At 42.3% G+C, this 24,237-nt stretch overlaps 6 protein-coding genes across 6 annotated transcripts in view; 3 read left to right on the top strand and 3 right to left on the bottom strand. All coding sequences in view use genetic code 11, as the record gives it.

The window, feature by feature from the left end:
• The window catches only part of EGR_06176 (hypothetical protein), a gene marked incomplete at both ends in the record, with an annotated part of 21,484 nt that extends 12,242 nt beyond the window's left edge, over positions 1-9,242 (bottom strand). The window contains 19 exons of the mRNA XM_024495425.1: positions 84-325; positions 1,039-1,194; positions 1,773-1,913; positions 2,006-2,132; positions 2,220-2,341; positions 2,375-2,449; positions 3,382-3,453; positions 3,732-3,821; positions 4,841-5,000; positions 5,830-5,959; positions 6,797-7,010; positions 7,088-7,180; positions 7,343-7,468; positions 7,881-8,069; positions 8,372-8,557; positions 8,640-8,819; positions 8,863-8,991; positions 9,055-9,185; positions 9,218-9,242. Of these exons, the coding sequence (XP_024350153.1) occupies positions 84-325; positions 1,039-1,194; positions 1,773-1,913; positions 2,006-2,132; positions 2,220-2,341; positions 2,375-2,449; positions 3,382-3,453; positions 3,732-3,821; positions 4,841-5,000; positions 5,830-5,959; positions 6,797-7,010; positions 7,088-7,180; positions 7,343-7,468; positions 7,881-8,069; positions 8,372-8,557; positions 8,640-8,819; positions 8,863-8,991; positions 9,055-9,185; positions 9,218-9,242 (2,588 nt within the window). The remainder of the gene's footprint in view (positions 1-83; positions 326-1,038; positions 1,195-1,772; positions 1,914-2,005; positions 2,133-2,219; positions 2,342-2,374; positions 2,450-3,381; positions 3,454-3,731; positions 3,822-4,840; positions 5,001-5,829; positions 5,960-6,796; positions 7,011-7,087; positions 7,181-7,342; positions 7,469-7,880; positions 8,070-8,371; positions 8,558-8,639; positions 8,820-8,862; positions 8,992-9,054; positions 9,186-9,217) is intronic.
• A 574-nt stretch (positions 9,243-9,816) lies between these two features.
• On the top strand, positions 9,817-10,253 carry EGR_06175 (hypothetical protein; the record flags this gene model as incomplete). The annotated part of the gene is made up of 4 exons (XM_024495424.1): positions 9,817-9,929; positions 9,959-10,070; positions 10,105-10,188; positions 10,224-10,253. 4 exons carry the CDS (start codon positions 9,817-9,819, stop codon positions 10,251-10,253), a joined length of 339 nt encoding a protein of 112 aa, XP_024350152.1.
• A 291-nt stretch (positions 10,254-10,544) lies between these two features.
• EGR_06174 (Mediator of RNA polymerase II transcription subunit 7-B) lies at positions 10,545-11,698 on the bottom strand (the record flags this gene model as incomplete). The annotated part of the gene is made up of 3 exons (XM_024495423.1): positions 10,545-10,889; positions 11,107-11,322; positions 11,474-11,698. 3 exons carry the CDS (start codon positions 11,696-11,698, stop codon positions 10,545-10,547), a joined length of 786 nt encoding a protein of 261 aa, XP_024350151.1.
• Positions 11,699-12,376: 678 nt separating this feature from the next.
• Positions 12,377-12,949, top strand: EGR_06173 (DNA-directed RNA polymerase II subunit RPB11; the record flags this gene model as incomplete). The annotated part of the gene is made up of 4 exons (XM_024495422.1): positions 12,377-12,429; positions 12,463-12,552; positions 12,722-12,896; positions 12,935-12,949. 4 exons carry the CDS (start codon positions 12,377-12,379, stop codon positions 12,947-12,949), a joined length of 333 nt encoding a protein of 110 aa, XP_024350150.1.
• A 130-nt stretch (positions 12,950-13,079) lies between these two features.
• On the bottom strand, positions 13,080-15,313 carry EGR_06172 (U3 small nucleolar RNA-interacting protein 2; the record flags this gene model as incomplete). Its single annotated transcript, XM_024495421.1, has 13 exons — positions 13,080-13,125; positions 13,197-13,342; positions 13,417-13,756; positions 13,885-13,947; positions 14,016-14,162; positions 14,232-14,335; positions 14,404-14,496; positions 14,568-14,686; positions 14,727-14,853; positions 14,892-14,992; positions 15,025-15,128; positions 15,165-15,226; positions 15,260-15,313. 13 exons carry the CDS (start codon positions 15,311-15,313, stop codon positions 13,080-13,082), a joined length of 1,506 nt encoding a protein of 501 aa, XP_024350149.1.
• Positions 15,314-17,952: 2,639 nt separating this feature from the next.
• EGR_06171 (hypothetical protein) lies at positions 17,953-22,346 on the top strand (the record flags this gene model as incomplete). The annotated part of the gene is made up of 9 exons (XM_024495420.1): positions 17,953-18,024; positions 18,523-18,679; positions 18,955-19,029; positions 19,097-19,255; positions 19,377-19,449; positions 20,585-20,657; positions 21,476-21,857; positions 21,973-22,114; positions 22,217-22,346. 9 exons carry the CDS (start codon positions 17,953-17,955, stop codon positions 22,344-22,346), a joined length of 1,263 nt encoding a protein of 420 aa, XP_024350148.1.
• Between the last annotated feature and the right edge of the window lie 1,891 nt (positions 22,347-24,237).

Genomic DNA, 24,237 nt, shown 5'->3' with positions numbered 1-24,237 from the left:
CTGGAAAAAACAAAAAGTTGCAACAAATCTGCATATGAATAAACATGGTCGGAAAAGGGAGCATAAAAAAGATGCGCCCTTACCCATTGACAATGATTTCACGAACAATTTGGATAGTATTAATCATTCCCTGGGCCATTTGCGGTTCCATGGCATCCGTGAGAGTCTTGGCAACACGCCAAGCGTCCTCAATACTCGATTGGGCCAACTTAAAGTGAGCCACAGAGATGCCAAACTTCATCTCAGCCGCATTGTCACTGGCCAAAAAGAAATCGACCAGACTGGCGTAGTAGGACTTCTTTATCGATAAGATTCGCGTCCAGTCCTGTGAGTAAACAAAAAGAAATAATGACAAGTAGCCAAGCTGCCAAACTTTGATTGTGACAGAGCAATACAGTGTTATTGAGACTAGTGCGCATGTTTGGAGTCATGTGAGACGCCTGCATGAACTGATCACCCTTTTACGTCATCAGGGCATAGAAAGATTTCAAAATTTGAATTTAGGTTGCTGAGAGATTCACAAGATGTTCAAGAACACTATCAAGGGTACACGGTGGATTCGCAGATCCATGCGCGAGAAAATGAGATATTGTCATCCAACCACAGAAGATCATAGTCTATAGTCGAACATTTGAAGTAATGTGCTAGTCAGGTCAATGGAAGATTCGGAAAGATCGTCTTGAATTTGTACTGGGGATGTAGGGGAGATCCACAGCTCTCAATACGAAAAAATCGTATTTATTGTTTGCATTTAGCGGAACATAAATTTTGTTCCACCAAAGGCAAACGACAATAGAGGTGACTCCTATGATAGTTCTAGAACTGCGAACAGACCGCACGACAGGAATCCAAAACATCTCTAGCCATCGACATAGCAACACGTGATAAAAGTCTTTGTAAACAAGCCGAGGGAATAAGTGGCTTTAATGCGCAAAAGTGCGGTTCTTATTTCTGTAAGTCGCGGATCGCACGCTCCTGCACTTCGTAGTTGGGTCATTTTTAATGGGGCAATTTACGCAATCAGTGACAGGGACGAACCTTGCGAAATCTGAGAGGCACGTTATCACCGAGAGAGTTCACCATGGAGAGGCACCGACCGTAGGATTCGGCCAGGCACTTGGACAGCTTCGCGGTGATATTGGGCGGCCTATTGTCTGTAATTGACTTCTCCACTATGCATTCCTGGGCCTGGTTCTTTAAGAGGTATAGAAAAAAAAACTGCCTCACAAATTGCCGCTAAAGGTTCGATGGATAACAATAGGACTCTTCATCAAGAAAATTAGATTAAAGCACCAATAACCGCCGACACCGATTCTTTTGATAAACTCTTTGCAATGACTAACCTCACAACAACAAGCAGAAACCGATCTCAAACCACCGCCATTCTATGAGTACAATAAGATAAAACTAAGCTAAAGTGCTTATTTTTTAATGTGGATACGTAACTTGCGTCATTATTCGGTTATTTGCTTAAGGATAAGGTGGAAACTAAACTTTTTACACTGATTGAAGATTCAACACTCAGAGGCCACAATTTAAACAGTAAACAGCATTTCCGGTTACGCCTACTTTTATGTCAGGTTAATCAAGTTTACCCAAATCGGTTTTAAGAAAAGCAGGAAATCAAATTAAACCATGCTACTGGTGTTAAACCAGATTTTTCTTTCAACTAACTTGGTGCAATTTAAGTGGATGTGATTACTAGGCAATCCAGGCGTAAAACCAGAACCCAGAAGAGAAAATTTCGGCAAATAACAAATATTTCAGTCGACACTTGCCAAAGAAATAAGACTGTAGATGTGAAACAGATCGCCAGACATATCATCAGCAGCAGTGAATGACCCATATCGCTCACGCAAGGCTTGAAAAACCCAGGCCGCACACTGGAAGTGGGTACAAGCAACTTTCATGCTCTACAAAGAGTACATAGAGGGAAGAATGACTTTTGTATTGAAGAAAAGTCCCCAAATAGACAAACTGGTGGTAAAAGGTATGTTCAACTTACACCTGCATCAGCACGCGATTCTTTTCGACCAAGAAGTGAATACGCAGCCCCCAGACAATAGAGAATGGCGGCCTCCTCGTAGGTTACTTCGGATCGAACGAATTGTGTTTGATGAAAGGCGTCTTGCCTTAAATACGTAAAATAACAAGATATCCATGATTATGACTAATGTAAGCAGTCATTGAGTTTGTGCCTAGCTCCAACTCAGACGTACCAGGGCCAATCAACCAATTTCGGAGCGGAAAGATCAACTCTGTTCTTCAGCAGTAATAACTGCGCGTAATATCGTTTTATAGCAGTCAGAGACTTCTCATCATTCGGATATTTGCAGCATTCCTACGATACATGCTAAATCAAATACCAATATACCGTTCGAAGCGCAAGGAAATTGCGGAATATATTCTCATCAATAAAAATCTGGTCGCCATAGCGTTTTTTGATTTTCTGAAAGGATGAGTGTTTGCTATAGAAGTTACACAAACTTTTTTAATGGGTGAAATATCTGGGGCTACCGGACTGGATTTTAGGGGAATGATAAACATAGGAATTCTTGGCGCATTATCCATCCTCAATAAAAAAATCCTTTCAAAGTACGCGGCAATGCGTCATGAACTTCAACAATAACTGGGTATACAATTATATTCTAGGTCAAATTGAGATCTGGTTACTGCCTTTTAGTTCTTTAATACAACTTTAATCAGTAATTGAAATTACAATGAGTACCTTGCAGCATGATTGTAGACTACTAGGTAATCATTATACATAAATAAAATATTACACGTTCCGTGCTCTATGATCCTCCCACCTGCTGTTATTAAATAAAAGCGAACTTTTTACTTTTTGGTAGATATGATCTTATTATGCGGAATCCTCAGCACATTAATGTAATTGATCGCGTGGCTCAGCCCCACTCGCCCGGCCCCTTCCTAGACTGACATTAACCACCCCCTACCATTTCATAATGGAACGAAGTACCACCCCAAAGAGCTTTAATCCCTCGGTGTCTTTCAGCTCGAAAAATCTCGAGAGCAAGATCCCCTTCGAGGCGATGCAATAGCCGCTACGGGCAGCAAAGTACTAGACCAAGACGCTAACAACTGATAAGGAACCACAGCGCTGTACCACAACCAGCCAAAGCCATTCAGACAAGAAACTGCATTCGCCAACAATAATTCGAAAGTTAGCAAAGAATGTTCCATGCAAATACACAAAATAGTACCCATAGAGTGGTACAAAAGCCACTGAAGAAAACTGAAACAAAAGAAAGCACGCTTGCAGTGATGGCGTAGGAAAAGATGGTTAGATACAAAATAGGACCGTAGATATAGAAAGAACCGCAGGTGAAATCACAACTACCCGATTGCTCATTGAAACACCTCTAGTATGTCCTCATCGCCAGCCGTTCGGCCTCCACCATCCGGTTGAACGGGAATTTCATCCTCCAGTTCCTAAAGGAGCATAAAGATATTACATCTCTGACAAAGGCATAATTGGAAACTTTTCGGTGAGAATGAGTAGTAGAAAGGAGAACGGATAAAGAACGACTCCCAGCGTGCGAAAGAAAACTATGCATTTGAGTTACTATTAAATCACTGAGTCACTGCTATATTTAGAGCCACCACAAGCAGTTTTTCCGTTTATGTTATTTCCTTCAAGTTGAGAGGAAAAAATAAAAAAAAATGGGAGGGAAGGACAGGGTGAGAATTATATTGGTGACGGGAATTACATCGACAGGACTCTTAGCATCAGCCGTGACGGGTGCATATGTTTCCAAGGGAACGCGCTCGATTGTGGGGTCCTTCTGGATAATAAATTTCTATTAACATAAAATGTTTAATAGGTAAGAAAGGATGCTCATGTAGCAGCATAAATATCAACAAAAATGCAGACATAAAAGCAGACAGGTTGCGCTTTTTCCCAAGCAACGACCTCGTATGATGCATTAAGGCAAGTAAAAGGTGGCACTAATGATAACAATTAACTTCGAGTGACACCTGAATGAAAGTCAATTTGCGAGGAAAAATAAAATGAACTGGAGGGCTCACGTAGCATCGGCAGTGTACATCCCGTCGAATGGCAAAGAAGGTCTACAAACGAAGATAATGTAATAATGTAACATAATAACACACAACACCGATGGAGCCTTCTCAGTTTCCTGTCATGCCACCCCTGTGTCAGTGATCGTCTCCCATTCCTTTTAGCGCTGTAGTGGAGGTGGTGTGGTGGAAAATGTTCAACGTCTTCTTCATTGTTTTTTGCTGATACATCGAAGAAGGTTTAAATTTGAACGGAACAACTCCATACTGTAGGAGAAAGACGACTATTGGTTGGTGGATGAATTTGCGTCGATGATTAATAGCAAACCAGGCAACTGATAGGGCTTAATTTTACCGGTTCATAAAAGGAAGCTCGACGAATTTGTACACAGTAAGAAAGCTGGGAAGGCAACTAGATTAACTAGAAGGGTGACCGAAAGCAGAACGCAACTCTGAGGCGCTACGGTATGCTGCATACCTTATAACACGTTCTCAGCTCTAGCCAAATGTCACAAGGGAAGCAGTTCGCACGCCAAGTGCTCTCGCTCTCGTCTTCATAAAGAGGATGTGACAAATGAAGTCATCGAAGTCTATGGGAGGTTCAAATTGCTAATTTCAAATTTTTCGGATAGAGCTTTGATAGCTGAAGAAAGCTAATCACTTACAACAAAGTACAGATGACGCAGCAAAACCATACCGGATATTAGGCCGACTGACAGTCGCTCAGCTCTCGAGGTGAAAAGTAATGTTCTACTTAAATGCACATTTCAATACCATGGGCAATAAATAAGTATCTCACCAAGTAGGCGATGAAGGCGAGATAGAGGCTAAAGATGGCACCAACCCCGATATAGGCAGCAGGGTGGTTCGTTAGACGCGCTTCGAAAAATATCACCACGAAGAAGAAATTGACCCCAATCACAACCAATGAGATCAGTGTGGATATCACCTTCGAGGGCCTAAAAGCAGATATGAGGGTTAAAACGATTTAAAGTGATATGGTGTGGCGCTTTTTTTACTGCAAATCCCCCGCGTTCGGATGTGTGAGGTGGAATAACGAGAGGGTAGGGAGAAATCAGCTTCTCTACCCCCACCCCTTGCACATTAAAAACGCCCATGAAACAGCAGTGTTGGGGTGTATGCATATCCCACTTGCTGCCGCGCTACAAGACAGGCGCAAGAAATGTCAATGTGTGGAACCGGATTTGACTTGGCCTATACGATAAAATCATACAGCTAGAATATAAGCATGCCTTCCACTTAAACTTCAAGCCAGAAGGACACAGTTAAAAGTGTAAGAAATTACTGAAGAGCCTCCTCTTGTTTCCTAAGATACAGCCGACAAAAGATATGCTCTATCCGTACTGCAATGCAATAATCCTCCTTCTCAAACCAAGAATCTACTACATCTGCCATCGATGCCATTTGAATCGCAATTTAGAACATCCAATCATCATGTGCCAATGGGAACACGTGTTGGATTTGACCTTTACCTAGCCGAAGCAATCGCCGGGTCACAACAAAACGAAATTCGAATGAAGCTGTCAACTACGGCCTTTTGTTCAAGGCACGTGTCCGGATCGATCAGATAAATAGATGATAACGGTGACAACAGCCAAGTTTGCGCTCTGAGTGGTGCATTTAGATACGCTTCCCTAATAAATGAAGTAGAACCTGACAACAGTCTCCATAAGGGACAATTTTAAAGATTTTGAGTAACGATGAGAGCCGCATTGTGTTAGATAAGGTCAATGGAGTACAAACATAGATGAGGGTGCTAAAACTTACAGTGAGTTGACAAACGGTCCCATGATTACCTTTGAGTTTGTAAAGGTAAGCAGTGGAATTACAGCAAAGGGCAGTTGGATGCTCATTAGCACATTGAGTAAATCATTCATCTCCGTCAGATTTTCGATACCTGGGGAAAATAAAAGGGTCATAGCCTCATTTCAATATGGTATGATAAATCACGTGTCGATTGTTTCCAGAAAGACTGCTAAGAAGGTAACAAAGTTCTAGGGATCGTGCAACTGTTGGAGGTATAAAGACAAGCAAAACGAGGACTTTGCAGCTGGTCCAAACATCGTTAATCAAAGTGAGACAAAACAGAAATAGAGTGTAAATTCAATAGCGGGTGATGAGGAAGTTTTGTGTGAAGGTAAGCGTGAAACCTGTGGGCACTCCCATCTACAGAGGGCACCAGTCGTGCGTCGATAAGACGCTCAAAAACTCATACCACAAACAATGAAGGTACCAGTTGTGATGTTTCCCATTGTACAACACAGAAGCCATCCCCGCTAGTATTCAGCCAGAGGGTTGAAGGCTCGATCTCGGACGTCTGATCGTCAAACAAATTATGGGGGGAGGGGGGAAGGTCGCAAAAAATGCGCACGGGAGGCCATACTCATTTGACCTCCCTACGCAAAGTATGAATGCTGCTCTAAGTTGCAGGAGGGTTCTGACAGAGACGGTAAGTACTTTTCTGGATCACATCATTACATGTGAGGGGATATGGATAAAGCGTTTCATCCCGGGGTTAAGCTGAGTAGGCAAGGTATAGAAGCACGAGAAATTTAGGGCTTTAAAACCCATTGCAAGCTAACCAAGGATACTTTAGCAATACTGACAAATCTTCCCATGCAGGGGCTTTCCATGCATTAATTAAACGCCCCTGTCTGTCTCTTGCGAATTCAAAAGTTCCAGCTTGAATCGAGCATCCCTCGTATCTACTCAAAATGCCTACTATCTGACATACCTTCGAAAAACGTGATAAGGAGAGTGGGCAAAATGGCGATAGAGCGGGTAACAAGAAGCTGCTGCCACTTTTTCCACCGCAGATTGAGAAATCCCTCCATTGCATATTGACCGGCATATGTGCCGGTCATGGTAGATGACTGACCAGCCGCCAGCAGACCCACCGCCCACACGTAGAGCGCTACGATTCCGAACTCACAGCCCAGAAAGACGCCCTATTGAGTAGAGAGTGCTAGGAGTACTAGAGTTAATAAAGCGACCGAGGAAGGTTTTCGGGGTTTCCGAGGCTTACTCCCAAATAGAGGTCGACTTGGGTGGCATCGAACTTTCTTGCGGTTTCAAGGAAGGGCTCGGGTATTTTCTGCCACGCAGAGCAGTTGTTAATCTAAGAAAAAACTGAGTCTGTAAGTTATTCCAAAAGTGTTGGGTCCTGTCAAATCTGTACAAAGTGGTGGTATGTGCAAAGAGTGCTTAACTTAGAGAGAAGCATATTTCAGTGATCATGTCAAACTACACACATGACTGATGCCAAAGAGAAAGAACTCACAACTTCTATGATATTCTTGCCGTAGAATCCCTCACTGAAAACGGCGACAACAAAGACATTGATTACGAGAGATATGCTAAGAGCGACACAGGCCTCGATAAAGAAGTAGAAATTCGCGATCGCAATCTGTCAGCAAGAGAAGAGGCAAAAAAGACATAAATATTACCCCACCAGAATCCTGAGACATCGTTGCGTGTGCCATTTACACTTGTGGGCATGAATAGGCGCTCGTGATACGACAGTGTTACAGCGCAGCTACTATTGCTGAACGGATCAATTAGTTGTCATAGAGCGGCAAAAAATGCATACCACCTATTTACAACGCCCAACTCAGGTAATGAGCTTGATAAGACTATCGTGGTTGCCCTCTCAACTTCGATTTTACAGAATGGGATAAGTTGGCCTGGATTCAAAAAGCATCGCATTGGGAGGAGAGAAATTAGATTGAATTCAGCTACTTGGGCAAACATGACTATCGTGCTGGAGTGAATGGCTGGTAGTAAGGAATGTGACTGAAAATACACTCAACTAAACGAACCGAACGATTGACCTTTCGATTAACATCGCGAGATTTCACCAAGGCAGAATGAAGATAGAAGTTATGTGGCATAATAATGGCCCCGATTATGCCGACTGCCTGCTCTAGCTCTGGCCAGCCGCAATTGGTACAGGAAGGCACGAAAAATCCCTTAAGCACCTTTGCCTGGTTCGGTGCGACTACTACGTACTAAAAAAGGAAATGCATATTTGAACTGCGTTTGTCCACGTGAGGACCATTTGTCCCTCGCAAATTTAAAACAATGTTGGTGACACAGAAGTGTTCACATATGGCGGGGGACTTTTCAGTCATGCTGAATGCATGATAATAAACCAATCTCTAGATTCACAAAAACTTGCAGTCTTCCAGAATATTTTATTAGATTCGAAGATGAAAAAAGACAAGCGAGTATTGAATTGCGTTGAAATTTAAACAACTTCCCCATCAAAACATATTACGAGCAACATCTACCAAAAAAATTGAATTTTCACCTCATATCCGAAGGTTATAGCCATTATGGAGATAAGAAGTCCGAAAAATAGCTCCAATTTACGAAGACCGTAGTTATCAATGAGCAGAAAGGTAAGCGTATCCAAAATGGTAATAAGGACACCACCCCAAAGGGGTACCTTCCCCATACTAAGAAGATTGATTGCGATAGAAGTGCCGATGACCTCCTAGGTCCAAAAAATCCGAAGATCGCTGTAGAATGAATACATTTCAAAATGAACTAAAGGGGGGAGGAGGTTTTAAACTTACTTGCATGTCGGATCCGATAATGGCGATTTCAATCATCAGCCAGAGAATAATGCGGGCAGGTTTGGGGTAATTTTCATAGCATACTTCGGCCAAGTGCTTTCCGGTTACGACTCCAATACGAGCCGCTAATCGTTGCATGACCAGTCCCATTACTGTTGCCAGAAAGAGGAGCCACAGCAACTACGAGAAAGAACCCATAAGTAAACCCCTAAAATATACTTACGCGATAATTTGCCACGGCACCACTTTGTAAATCTGACTCTATATTACCGGGATCTAAATATGCGATGCTCATTAGGAAGCCAGGACCAGTATACGCCCATAACGTGCGGAAGCTGAAAGTTCGCCAAACCTGGAAAGAAGAATGCTGATAAGTACAGGAAGAGAAAAATACTGTATGACAATTTTTACCTACACTTGGAACTTTGCCTTCAGCAGATCTCCGAGAACGGTTTGGCAACGAACCATTCGGTCGTTCTGTTGAACCAGTGTCTGCAGGCCTTACTTCAATTTCATCCTCAAGGAGGGGGTGCGAATCATCGACACCTAATCTTGGAAAGAAATTACCGAAAACTTACTATAGTTGGTGTAAGCCAGATGCATAGCCAAACAAACCGATAAACGGTGTGGCTAAGCGCACGTAGAATGATTGGGCAGATTTGGTCCTTTGACCTTATCAGAAAAGTGTTAGACCAATGAGAATGATAAATGTTAAGGCAAAAGTTTTCGATATGTACAGGGAATAAATCATTAATGGGTCACAAAAAAGTACTAATTCGATGATTTTTAGTCAAAAATTCTGCAATTAGACTATCTCAACTTGACCAGAAACACAGACCTTAGAAATCCTCTTGGAAGTAAGCAAAAACCAAGGCAAAAGTTTTTAACAAAATCGAGCTTATACCAGAAAGCTTAAATAGTAAGAAAAGTAGGAGTCGTTTTATTACACGAGTGCATGCTAACTTTGCTTAGCAAGTGACGAAATTAACATCTGTTAATTTCAAAGTGCTCAGTACGGTATTGCTCGTTACGTACGTCAATTGCAAGGGACTAAATATAAAAGAGGTACTACAATTTCTATAACCTGGTTTGTCGGCGCGGCTTCAAACCGCCCTGGATGCTCCTGTGAGGTCGCTCACCCCAATAAATGTCGTTCCACTAATGTGCTACAATCATCATGAAGAAATCCCATCCACCGGCGGAGGGCGTCTTCAAATGTTCGAAATGCCAGTTTAGTGTGAAGTTTGATGATAAAGGCTCACGTCCGCGTTACCTAAAACCAGATATTGTGTAAGTTTTATGTAGAGACTACTCTTTAGTCTTCTCGAAGATGGGTACATAATGCGCGATCCTTTTGTCGATGGCGGATCTGGCGGAATTATCATTGGCGCTGATTGTTGCGTGTGTGACGAAAGTGTTTGTGTCTCGCCCGTAGGTTATTCTAATTTTCGGTAACTAGAGATAGGAATGCTCATTCTTCTACGCAAAACGATATTGTAGGGACTGTGCCACTAAGAACCTAGACCACTTCCCAGAAGAAATCCACAAGGTACTTATAATCCTGTAGTAATTCTATCCTTTCAGGAACTTCTACGAAATCTCAAAGAGCATTGATGCAGAGACGCAATCCCGAACTATATCTAGGCCTTCTTATTCTATCATGTACAGAACTTTGTGAATTTGTTTCAACAGTACCGCCATGCTCCAGTTTAATAAGTTCGCCTCATGTGCTCACAAGATAAAGGCACGGGCTTCAGCTGCCAGTACACGATGCTCTGTAAATTCATTCGCGCTAAAAGATTTGAAACCACTTTTCTCTATCATAATGGGTAGGTCGAAGCAGACGAATGAGAATAGACACCGAGTATATTGACGAATACACAAAACGACCCGGAGTTCTAAAGTCTAACTTTGCTGTAAGAAAGACCAAATACACGGGTCAAGCGCCGCATCTGTCTGCCCATCCTTTGCGTTTTCGCAAGAAGAAGAGGAAGGAGATGAGAATGGATTGGTTAGATCCACATTATCTTCGCACATTTTGATATTTGCCGCCGGGGGATTGTTCTTCATATCAGCCTGGATTCCACTAAGGAGGCAGTCCAGTTCAGGACCGAGGTCTTCAAAAGATACAGAGGTGCCACCGGTTGGGGGTAGGTCGGAGGAAATCGCTTGGACAGCAGTGGAGAGCGTTTCATTGGCGCGAACGAGATATTGTTCGCCTAGGTGCACCGTTTCTCTGGCAATTTTCACCTGAAAAAAAATGGGTTGCAGCTCCCACTGACGTCATAAGGGCAAAACCTTGCGGTAAAGGAAACAACTATAACTATTTAGGCGGAAAGAGCAAAGGAGTTCATGTTCAATCAGTGATGGGAATCTTAGTAGTACTATTATTCCATGAGTGAGCAACGATGACATAGGAGATGGCACACCAGTCGACATAGTTCCACAACCTCCATGATCGCGTTACCTGATAAGTAAGCATTTCCCGGAGTAGATCTCGGGCTTGATGGGGGCGGTATTCATTCAGCAGATGGTGCATGTTGATGAAAAGCTGACCAATGTGATCGAGCTTCTCCTTGCGCCTAAGTGAACTTGGATCACGTGTAATGATATCCAGCAGATCTAGGTAGTTGGCAAGGATCGAGAAATTGAGCTTCTTAAGTTCGGCTTTACGACTGCAAGTCTACAAAAAAGGGTGAGGTGGAGACAGACATTGACAAAATTGGAGCAACGCTTCTGTTACGATTCACATAAGTAGGAATAAGTGCAACTATTGTTTTAAAATCAAGAAAAAACAAGAACGAATCGGTGACGAAAAAACGTGCACTTTTTACCTGAGGATAAATCCGACGAAAGCCAAACGACTCCAAGGGTCGCAAAATGGGATCATCCGTATTATACTGAATGCCGAAGGTTTGGTAAGAAGTAGAAGAAGGAATTTGCGGAGGTGGAGGTGCCGTACCACGAGCAACAGCACTATCAGTGTATTTGTTGATAAGTTCCCACGGCGGGATGGGAAAAAGGCTAACGTGTGATGGTCCCTCGGGCATGCGGTTCATACTTTAGTGTGCAAATCAACAGCAGCTTTCCGTAGACAGCCCAACAAAACGAGGAACTCCTTCTCGCAGACAGCGTGCTTAACTTCGACCTGACTTCTTATACACTTAGCGTACGACTTTGTCTCCTTAGCACACTTTGATAAAAGAATAGGATAAGTAATTAAGCGTTCACGTGCAGAACCAATCCTAATGGTCATGTAGAGATTGCTCAACGAGAGCAACAGACCAAAACATGCTGTACATTAAAACCTCACCTAAACAATTTAGTAAGAGGGTACTCATGTACAGACTAAGGTCAGTAAAAAGTTATTTAAGAGGCTGAAATCTGTTTTGTGTTAACTTCACTTCTGTCATTCTTTAGGCTGTCAAAAGAGGAACTGCATGTTAGAAAATGGGTGGGCAGTAGGCTAAAAATCTCTTTGCCTAAAAAGTCGCCTAACTTGTTTTGCAAAGATTTTTCTAAAATACAGTCAAAATTACCAAGAATGAGTGAATTTTAAGCGTGCTACTACCTTTTACCCGCAAAAGCAAGTTCTACAATACAGCAGCTATTATTATCAGCAAAATACAATGCAATTTCTCAGCCCACTCCTCATGATTATTTGGTTTAGTGCTTTAACTTTCTTCTTACACTCAACCGCTTATAAAGCGGTCCGTTTGGGTACCTCCTGGCTTGAGATGAACGCTCCTGCCGCGTTTGAATCGTTCCTTTTGACAGAAGGCGAGAAGAAGTAGTTCCCTATTTTTTTCTAAGAGTTGTTTAGAGTGTTTGTTGAGAAGGATACCCACGTCCCACATGCTGCCATCTTCACCCTAAACCGTGAAGACCATACGTTGGGCAACATGATCACTAGGTCAGTCAATAACTGGGTTTAAAACACATTTTGGCTGCACCGACTCCTGTTACTTGGTATTCAACACTTGCGTAGGCGATGAAATTAGCATTAGGATGCCCTCTTGACATTGTACCGGGATGGTCACCTTGATTGTGCTTACGCAGGACTTTTTTAATAAAACCTATAGACAGTTGCTGAAGGATCCTCGAGTACTTTTTGCCGGTTACAAAGTTCCTCACCCTCTGGAGCATAGAATAGTCATCCGGGTTCAAACAACCCCCACGGTTACCCCACTTGAGGTATTCTCCTCAGCCATCAAGGATCTTATCAGTGAAATCTCGAACATCGAAGAACAGTTCCGTGTAAGCTCATCACGATTTCCCTTATTCACTCAATTTAGTCCACAGTTAATTAGGTGGAATTATCTGGACTTTGTCGAATAAAATGTAAATACTCTTAGACAAATAAAGATTGCACTTTTTTGCTCCCTCATTCACTCCACTGAGAAGTAGGGGACAAAAACACGCATTTATTTGAATCCTTTTTCATACAAGGTGACAAGTTCTTTGCGCCCAGACTTCTGAAACTTCCCTAAAACAAGTAAGGTACATGATGTGACCTACGAAATACGAATTTGGATCACAACTAGCGTTTCTGCTTACTTGAAAGGAATTCTGATGGGAATGAGGCAGACGACGTCGTTTACTTTTCGTCGCTCTTCCCAACGCCCTAGACGGTGTTCCTGACCGATTCCAACAGCTAGCCATTTCCCGTTGTTGGAGAACGCCAGACTGTTTACGTAGCCAGCCTAATAGACACAAATTTATGTCGCGATAGAGGTAGAGGTAATAACCAATGCAGGAAGGGCGTACAAGACCTCACCAGATGGAATTCGCCCTCCGGAATTCGCACGATTTTCGTGTTGTCATGGTGAACTCTGAGGCGACCCCGTGACTTGACTTCCCCATTATCGTCATCACTCCCGTCTCTGCCCCCACCGAATGAGAACGCCTTTCCCTCTACGGCCAGGCGCCATAGCTGAACGTGACCGGAAGAGGAGCCAGAGGCAATCAAATCGGTGCTGAACAGGCCTGAGACTGCTGTTACCCAATTTACGGCAGGTCGTGCAGTAGCCGAATCTATGGCATTAGTGGTAGGTGGGTGTGCTGGGCATATTTTCGAGATTGGACTCCCACGACTAATGTGCCACAGGTACAGCGTACTGAAAGGAGAGTGACCCATAAGGTATTTTCATGTAGATATTATAGTTGGGTTTTGCTGACTCTGTTCCCTATCTCTAATAAAAAATGCCACCTCAAGAGAGGTAGATAAAATTATGCCCAAACTCACTTCGACGTTGATCCACCAACGAATAGGTCATCATTCACGGCATACACACATTCCACTGAGTGCCTACACAAAAAGCACGGATAATGTCGGAATCAACTAACAATGTACGAAAAATTAAAAGGTATACTCACTCAGAAGGGTCTCTAACAGCGTACTGGACACAGACCTCGTCTTCAACCTTCCACAGGCAAATGCCTGCTCCGCCAAAACCGGAGGAAGATACGCATCGCTCCGATGAAAGTCCACAGATTGAAAGCACCTCGACTTTCGTTGCAGCCCTGATATGAAAATTGAAACGACATTTGCAGGGGGTAGGGATTAAAATTATAAGCGAAAAAAATAGGTACCCTTGGTCTTGCAGAATTTCAGTTAGAGGCATATTCCACACGCAAACACGGCCGGAGCGGTCACCCGAAAACATCATGTGCGACTGACGGCGAAAACTCAAAGCCTATAAAAAAGGGGCGGAATAATAAGGTATTTTTATTGTTTGAGGGGAAAGTCAAGATGCAAGCCTACAGTAACTGGTGAATAGTGCCTCTGAAGGCGAAAAATGACTTCGAGGTTGTCGGGAGCCCATATGATTATGCTCTTGTCAGCACTTCCTGAGGCCTGATAAGAGAAAAAGAGTGATTTCAGGATTTTCCACGACTGGATTGTTAAACCTAAAACCCTTAACTCACAAGATATTTACAGTCGTCTGAAATGGCAATGGATAAAATCGGACCGGTGTGAAATGGGGAAGAAGAACCTCTTCGGCCACCCGCGACAAATTTGATTTTCTTGAAGTCCTTCAGGCCCCCTTAGAGATAAGCAAAGTAAAAGTGAATGAGACGACCCACATTTACATAGAGCTGCATCCTTTCCGCCGGAATATAGATATTCACAGTCTGAAGATATACACAGGCAATTGATAGATTTCTTGTGACCACGTAAGCAAACGGCATTATCTAGAGAAACGGGTTCGAACTAGATCAAATAGCTAGTAAAGTAAACATGAAGCAGACTTTATCAGCAACTTTAAGGAATAGTTTTCCACGGGCCTGGAGGGCTTCCTCTTGCAATCGAACTGACAATGTGGCTGTCGCATCCTCCTCATCAGAGCCAACTACGAAAATAACAGGACAAAAGAACAATGACCTGCTTTTAAAGCCTCCGCAAGGGCCTTCTTCGTGAGCCTAACGTGCCTTTCGTGCGGAGTTTCATCCTCGAATTCATCGTCGGATACCTGCACTGGGTGTTCACTGAAAAATCAGTGTTATTAAATTGTACACCATTACCTTATATCACTATGTTCGGAATCAGAAGAAATCTCTTCATCACTACCAATAGCCTTTTTACTCTAATACAGTAGGTGGGTTTTTTACGTCCTTACCTTCAATTTTTGGCTTTTCAAGGGCGCATGATTTCTCCCACGTTTTAAAACCATTTTAAATATGCCAACACTTTTGAAGGACATAAAAACATACCTACATTCTAGTGGAGGTATGCCATTTTCTATTGCCTAATGTACATTTGAAAAATTATGGGTTATTAAAAAAATCAGAAATAAAGCTGACAAATTATTCCACATTATCAAGTTCCATGATGCAAGTATAAAAGGCAAGAATACTTTGTATTTTATGACATTAAATGCGGAACCAGATATTAAGTCAGTGCAAAACACACAGCACTGCTGTGAACTAGAGCTGTTAACTTCTGTATTATCATTTAAACCACACTGTGGAAAACATGAACTGGTTTCGGACTATGACAGCAGCAAATTGTGGCAATTGAGCGACATAATTCTGCGCACATAATGTTAATAGATTGCTTTAATTTTAGACGTAAGTGTACTAAGGCAGTTTAACACTGGCTGCACACGGTCATTGTAAAGTGGAGGCAGTTCACATCGTGCAATTCAATCGGATTTGTTGAAGCACGTCATTTATCATTATGCGCCCAAGAATCAGATTAAAAAAAACCGCCTCAAGCACTAGTTTTAATAACTCATATGCATTAATTCCTTACTGTAGGGCCTAAAAAACTTGATGGGAAAAATAAGTTGGTAAATTTCGATGCACTTTGTTCGCATTATCAAACGGATGGATCCCTCTTAGCTCAGTACCCATGAATTGGTAAAAACTAAAGTTAAAACATGCTTACGAGGTTAGCGCACAAGTGGAATACTTCTGACGTCATTGGATTGATAAATATTTATTGCAGAATTTGTTTGACTTTAGCAATAAATACTGCGTATTTCAAAATGCATGTGCTAACCAGTTTTTGGTTGGTTCGAGAATTTTTTTTCTGATTTTGGATCTAGGGTACTTTGTCTTCGTTCATTACATACGTACTTCTGCAATAGGTTGTAGCTGAAGCATTTACAGTGCTCCAAGTACTTATTGAAGTTATAGTAAGACAGCACCTTTTGGAAGATGTATTAACAAAATACTTGCCCACTAGAACACTGCAAGCATGGCCAAAAGGCAGGTTGTTTTATCATGGCCAAGAACTATGGACAAAGCTGGCACGTTAAATTATGCGAACAGAGAATTGCCAGTAGACATCTGCGAAAACTCCTACCTTTCCAGAGGGAAGGTAGAAAACTAGCTGGTAGGATGTTCACCAACGTCGACGTCTAACTCCATTAAAGCAGCCGAACGCGACTTCGTGTCGTCTGTACCGAGCAGCATCACTAATTTGCTCATCCCATCTGATAGATCATGTCAATCCAGAATGGCAAAACAACATACATACGTTTCAAGATGGGCGAAAACATCAAGTTGCTCCAGGATTACTCATTCGAAGTATCCTATTCTAAAGTATGTGTAGCGTCCTGAGACTTCCCTGAATACTCGGGCAAAATATGTATATTCAACACAGAAATGGTCTCAGGCCAGCCCACCCAGCGAGGTACAAGAGGGCTGATTCAAAGTTCAAAAGTCGCGCCTCACCAATACCGAGGGATAAACCACTGTCGTATTACACTGGGGCTTTGGCAGAGGCCCCTTGGACTCCTGAAGCTGCTGGCTTGTTGCTAATCACTTCCGGCAATGTTTTACCAAATCCATTGGTTAAAAGTAATTTACGATTTTTCTTAAGCGAACAATCAATTGAGATTCGCAAACGCAGGAGAGGTGAATGTAGAAATGAGAATGCTGTCCGTTTAGCACTCAGAAATTACAATATCTTCTGTGTGTAACAGCAAAATTTCTCGTATTACTGCTTTGCTGAGGGCCAATGTTTTAGATTCTAAAATCTATTAAAATGTTTTTAGGCAAGTTTATTCCTAATTTCATCCCAACTCTGCGGTGAAAGAGATGTTGGAGAGACAAAAAATTTGGATGTACTCCTGTGTATCGTCCTTGTTCTTGTCTTGACGTCATCCTTGACTTTTGTTTATACTCATCCTATTCGCATAAAATGCATTTGCTAACGGTATAAAGTGAAATACCCTAGAATAGAAAAATGTGAGCTATTTTTTAGGATAACGAATAAGCATAGCAAGCTCTAGAAGTTGAGTGTAAAAGCTTGAAAACAGCATTTCTCTTTGTTGTACTCGGACGAACATGACGTAAAACCAATTCTTTAAATTATATTTTGAGTCAGAATCTGGAAGGTAATTTGCTTTTGTAGTGAATTCCAGATTACAAGCTTGATTCTGATCCAATAAAACTTGTGGACTTCAGCGTTCTAGTAAGGATGCTTAATGAAAGTGATACGATGGTAAAAAAGCTAGTGTTGCAAGTTTTGGAGGAATTTGCAACCTTTCTAAGAGTTGAGACTAGTTTTGAAGATACCAAGCGTATTGTTATACTGTGCTTGAATTGTCTTAAGTCGAACGGTAAAGTAATCTGCCCATTAATTTCCAAATATAGAGTTAAAGAACTCCTGTTGTATCTGCTTGAAAATTTTACTTAAAATGCTCAAATATCCCCTACTGACCAATAAATTTCATCAGAACAAAGGCGTTAACTCTCTTTTGCTGATAACTTAAGACTGCGATGGTGACCTAAAAACATTAATTTTTAAAATCCTGACAGTTATCTCACGGGTGTTCTCAAGTTGAACTGTTAACGGGTGCTGATGAAACTGATATACAAACCCTTTTTTAACGCTTTGATGGAGAACATTTGCGGTGGTAATGCTGAACTTCAAGTGGGAGCAATTGCATGTCTAACCAATTCGATGTCGTGCGGTAGGTTTCGAGTGCCTTATTAACCAGCATTTCCCTTTGCAACTTATCCTAAAGCAGGATTTGTTCCATGCTAATTGCATTCAATCCAATAGTTCAGTGCCCCAGCTTGTGGAATTTCCTTGTAATAATGATAATTTATTATGCTTTTCATTGTCGTAAACTCATAACAATTACCGTTTTTCCGCACCTGACCCTAATCTTGTTAACCACCGTTCTTTTTAATTTTGGCTTCATGAATTCGATCTAGAATCCAATTGACGGCATCTGATTCAGTCAAAACTGCTGTCGAGACTGGTTTCATTTTTTGAGAAACCCTTATCATTGGGGGTACTTGAGCCACTACTGAAACTACTTGCTTGCGTATTTGTCAGTCTGTCGGCTTTAAACGTGAGCCCGATTTGACGAATGGCAGATCTGAATCTTAAATCTAAATTAAACTACCACCTATTTCTATTTAGGTATCAAATGTGCCCACAATTGTTTTGTGGATCGCGCGTTTCGTTTTTGTGCACCATGAAAGCGGGGATGTGGATGCGAGCTCATTGAGCAAAACCCCACGAAAACGCGGTGTTAAGGGAGTGCCAAGAGCTAAGCACCGAGAAAATTCTGCTCTCGGTAACTCAGTAGTCTATTTGCATTCTAGCCTTTTTCAATCCTACGTTGTCCTAGTCTTGTACATACTTGTGAGGGATAGGGCTCTTCGTTTCCACTGGGAGATCCTTTTCTTACGTTGACCTGGGATTTAAAATTACACCCTCCAGGAACACACCACTTACAACTGAGTGCATCCTCGACAAAGCAGCACAACTTTCACAGACACAAAATGAAAAGCTCTATTTTGACTTAGAGTCGTCCAAATAGGGAGTTCCCTCCGACACTTTAACTTTCAGTGCGGCGTGAAGAAGTGGGCTGGCCAAGCATTCAAATATCCTCCTGTCGTATCCTACAGAAAATAGCCAAATCTGGTGAGTGCCTAACACTTCAGTTGCAAAGGCAGCAACCTCGTCCCTCATTTCCTCCTTCTTCTTAAAGATAAGTATCTCGCACTCCTGTTGGCGAACGGAGTGGACCAAAAGTTGATGGATTTGATTATTACCAAGTCGACGAACATAGACGTGCATGGAGCCGCTGCAAAAGCCCTATCGTACCTACTTCGGGATGAGGTGGTTCGAATGGTTGTGACCTTGTCAGGTATGGCTGAGCCAATTTGATGTTTGTGCTCGTCTACATGTTGACGGATGTTCCTTTGTTATGTCAACTTGACACAAGCTGATAGGTGGGGTAAGTGAATTCATTAGGCTACTCGGAACAGGCAACACGGAGTCACGCTCGGCCGCTCTGGCGGCGCTAGGCTTCCTGATTGTGGACAACCAACTCGCTTGCAAGTAAGTTCTTTCTTGAAAGGTGGACGCGATTTTAGGAACGTTGCACAGGTGCCTCAACTTCTGGACTTCTGGACCGTTTGAGTGCATACATCTGCTTCCGCAGTAGCTTTCAGTGGAACTCCATCCACCCTTGTTTTGGCTTAGGACTTCCACATAATTAGCATATTGCGAAGGTTAACATTACCACCCAAACCCCATTTAAACCAGACTAACTTGTCCTCATTGGCCAAGACTATGTCAGTCAGACATTGTTCTTGAGGCTAAGGATAGGGATGAATGGATACGACAAGAATGGAATGTCAGGATGGAAAGATGGTTGGATGGATAGATGAACACAAATCTGATTGGTAGATGGGAGCAGGATGGGTAGAGAGATTCGTGATGGACAGATTAATGCACAAATAAATGGGTGGACCCAAGATGGATGGAGGATGGGTGGATGGATGTGGGATGGATGGATGGATGTGGGATGGATGAATCCAGTGTGGATCTGGAATGAATGGGTTGATGGTTCGGGATGGAAGGGTACCTTTATAAAACCCATTCAGATACACTTTGTCTGCTAATTAGAAGTTGAGTGCAGTCAGGATGACCAGCCAATCCTATTCACACCAAGTCCCTGGCGTCCCCTTCGTTTGACTGACTGTTTACAGTGAAGATTTCGGCTGTAGTAACAATCTCTCCTTCAGCTCCAGTCCAATTCAAGCCAAATCGTTGGCAATTCTACCACCACTACTCTCATCAGACGATGGAATCGCCTTCTTTTAACAAGCTGGTGGGATAGAAAAGTTGGTGGAGTGCTTAAAATCCACCTACCTGGCAGTTCGAAAATGTGCGGCAACCAAAATCGGTCTTCTGGCTCAGGGTAAATTGGCGGCAGGAATTCTCTACGAGGCAGGATAAGTTACCTCCACTCATAGAGCTCTTAAAAAAACAAATGACCGATGACCGCAATGAAAGGGAAATGGTACATTGGTAGTCACGTGCTCCTACTCCTCCAAGGTCAGAGAAATCACCTTTGGGTTGTTCGGCAAATGAGAAGTCTCAAATGCTTTCTGATGTCTACAATCCCTGGCACAAATCCCATTTCTATCTGTTAGAGTTTTAGGGCATGGATGATCCCCAAATCTTCAAGAGAGTCGTGGTCCCACTCCCTCCCTCTTGATGACCGTTTGAAGGCCAAGGTCAATCAGTTGTCATGGCTGTGGGTGACTGAAACCATTAACTTGGACTGAGATTTGGACCACCTCTGACCTCTAACCACTAGGCTCGTACACATCCGCCATGCTTGCGTTGTTTATTCACTACACTGTGACGCTCCTCCATTGCCCTCGTCTGGCTGGTGGCCTCGATGGGAACCAGGTGACTAAGGCACACAATCCCTAGGTGTAACTAGTGGCAACTCAGTTTGCAAGAAAAATCATGGGATTTTTTCGTCAGACAATGCTCCCTCTTGACATGACATAAACCTCGGTATCTCTGAGCCCCCGGACCGCGATGGTGTGGAGCCTATCAGCCAATTTCTGCTACTCTTAGTATTCAAATTCACACAATCACGCGGTTATTGCTTCCACCATTCTATTCTTCCTTTCATTCTAGCTATATTTGTTTGCCTATTTACCCACCCATCCTTCCATCTATCTATCCATCCATCCATCCACCTCTCTTTCTCGGAGTTTGAGGAACTATCATCAGGGAAATGTGGGTATTGCAATAACTTTCTATTCTCTTATTCTAAAGCATAAATATTTCCTCGAGCAAGATCTACGGTAAAATGAGGTCTTTTGATGTGCTACCTTGCTAGAATATTGCTTTTATCCCAGAAGTTTCTTAAAACTTAATTGTTCCTTGAAAATTTTAATGCTTACCTTTAAATTGTATCGATACTCCCATTTGCTTGTCTCACAAACAAGTTGTTCTATCAATCAGGATGTTGGCTGCTCCGAAAAGAGCCTTTTTCTGAAGGTATTGCAGCGTCTTCCAGAATCAGGTTCCTTCTAAAGTGCACATTGTTCTTCCCTCACAGGAAGAAGCCTTTGTGATCATTGAGCAAACTAAATTTGACCATCAGGGCACGTGTACCCCGCCCCACAGTACAGCGTGGCGCATCGACGTAATGCCACATATAATGGCTTTGCGTTGCCCCAAAGACCAAACCAATGGTCTCTACCACCTTATAAAATGCGGATTTCGCATATTCTCCGACAACCGAGACACCCAATACTTTTGCACTCTTTTTAAGGGTCTTGGAAGAGTTATGTATGGTGCAGTCTTTGCAAGACCAGTCCTCTCCCCTAGCCGGCATCGCGATCAAAAACATCCTCGGCGCAAATCCCATCCTGAAATTCGCAATGACTGGGTTCTTAGGCAAGTTCCACTCCCAAGTCTTCTTTGTTTTCCCCCTAAAGGTAAATATTGGTATCCGTACGTGTAAAAGTTCGTCAGACACATTCCTGATGATACTTTATTTCATCAATCAAATCATCAGAGGTGAAAAGCACTTTTTGACTGTCATCTGCTTAGTAGATTTCTCGGATATCACCGGAAATATATTCTATGATGTGGGTCCGCTGAAGGCGTCAGATCGATTGAAAAGCCTCCAGTTTTATGCAAAGGACCCAGTGAATGACGCTAGACCAGTTTGGATTCTTAATATAACCGAGATGTAAGTCTCGCATGGAAATGCAGCAAGTTGCAATTGTCCTGTCTTATCTTCTACTTATCTGACTGACACGCGTCATCCAAGGGAATTTGCAATTACTTTTAGTGGGACGGAAGAGGCAACTGGTTTTTCTTTGCCATACGATCCAGAGCTGAGGAAAGCCGTCCAAATATGTGTTGCCAAGATTGGGGCAAGCACAGATGCGAACGAGAAGGCCGAGACTCTAGCCATGTAAGCATAGTATCAAACACGCAATCCTTATTCAAACGAAAGAATTGGACAGTATGGCAAGGGCAAAAGTTCATACAAATGGGAATACGCCGGTTTACTGATCTAATCTGGCTTGCCTACATAGTGATTTTCCATAGTATTTGTATGAAAGGCATTCATCCTTAGCATATTCGACTGGTTCGACTATCTTAACGGATTTTTGTGAGGTATATAAATCAGGTTAAAGGGTGTTTGCTTCCGCAACCTGCCTAAATAGGTGATTGTTCAATTTGTCACGTCTACGTTCGGTTACCGCCCTCCACTCAATTTGGGTATCAGCGTAGTTATTAGTCTGAATAATTAAAACATCATTTGGATTGGGGAACATGAAACATTCTGAAGCACGCATAATATAAAACAGTCCTTCATATAACATTAAAAAAATGGTTCCTTCAAAAGGAGCCTTGAATAAGATTTTATTAAAGGCACTACCTTGAACGAATTTGTAGGAAAGAAAAGTTGGTCGCATATTTGATCACATTTATATGGATCTCAAAAGTTTGCCGGAAAGGTGAACATGTAGGCTGTACAACTTAACTTATTGGGGGCTTTTTAACCATATATTGATAACGAATAAATATATAACATCATTTTCAAGAGAGTCAGCAAATTTCTGTGGAGATCCGATGACTAGGGAAGATGCCTACAGTTCTGTTGACTGGCAAGAAGTTTCCCAATATCGCTGTCATTACAATACGAATACTGTACGCATCAGTCTTCCAGCCCAGACTGGATACCGCCACAGAGCTTTGCTTTTCAAGGTAAACAATGTATTTACTCTGGACCTGATTCTGACGCACCTTTCTGTGTTGTAGATTATCGCAGACAAAGTAGGAATACCGTGTAGGTGTGTTTGTGGAGAATATCAAATCGAGTACAATATCATTTGCATTCAGGTGAGCAAGAATTTTCCCCACTGTCTTCGCCTTTGGGGCTCCAGAGGCTAATCCAAACTTTGTTGTTTGATATGAGAGTTAGCCTTCATTTAATGGGGTTTTGTTTTATAGGCGAGCAAGAGGAGCATAGAAGCAGTTCATAACGGTTACAGTGACTCTGAGAGAAAAACTTAGCTAATAATGGCATCTAGTTCCAATTTCTAGAGTTGTACAACAGACTAATCCATTAAGTAAAATTAAGTAAAACTGGACAATTTCCACTGCATACATGGATATTGAGACGATGTAATTCATTTGATATTACGATGTTCGTCTTTTTCACTTCGAATTTTACACGATTTTGTAAGCCTAATTCAAATATTTGCACTCAAAATTAAGTCCCGGCTAAATAAACATTCTTCGTAAAATGAATTCCAGTCCTGAATACAGCTAAAACTCAAGTAGTTTATTTTCTGTCGCAGAGTGAGACAAGTAAACAAAAAAGTTCGTCGTGGATCTGATGGGACATCCCGGTGCACTGTATCCAACAGACTCCAAGGAGGCTTTTAAGTACTGCAGCATTTGACCTCGAGTACTCGCTACGCATTGCTGTCCCACCCAATCGCGTTTGTCATTTCTTTTTAATAAAGACTCAGTAACAAATAATTCTCAGTTGAACTGCGTGGCTAGGTAAATGATCGAAGTTCGTTAGTAATTGGGATTAATCGTGTTTATTCTTCAACGGCAGTCGTTAAATTGGATGCTAGAGGAGGAGGATTTTTAGCAGCATAAGTCCACATTAGAAATTCTGCGCAGAACTAAGTTCCAAGTCAGGTCTAAAGCATAATTACCTAACAACCACTTCCACAAGTAATCTGGGTTATTCCCACAACCCCGAATTCCTTTTCCTAAGTATTAGGAGCTGACCACTTTACCGCAAAAAATTGCGCTTTTAAAAACAAAATTTATGCAATGCAAGAC

The sequence above is a fragment of the Echinococcus granulosus genome (genome assembly GCF_000524195.1).
Source record: "Echinococcus granulosus chromosome Unknown EG_S00052, whole genome shotgun sequence".
Lineage (NCBI taxonomy): Eukaryota > Metazoa > Platyhelminthes > Cestoda > Cyclophyllidea > Taeniidae > Echinococcus > Echinococcus granulosus.
This window is presented reverse-complemented; position numbering and strand designations above follow the sequence as displayed.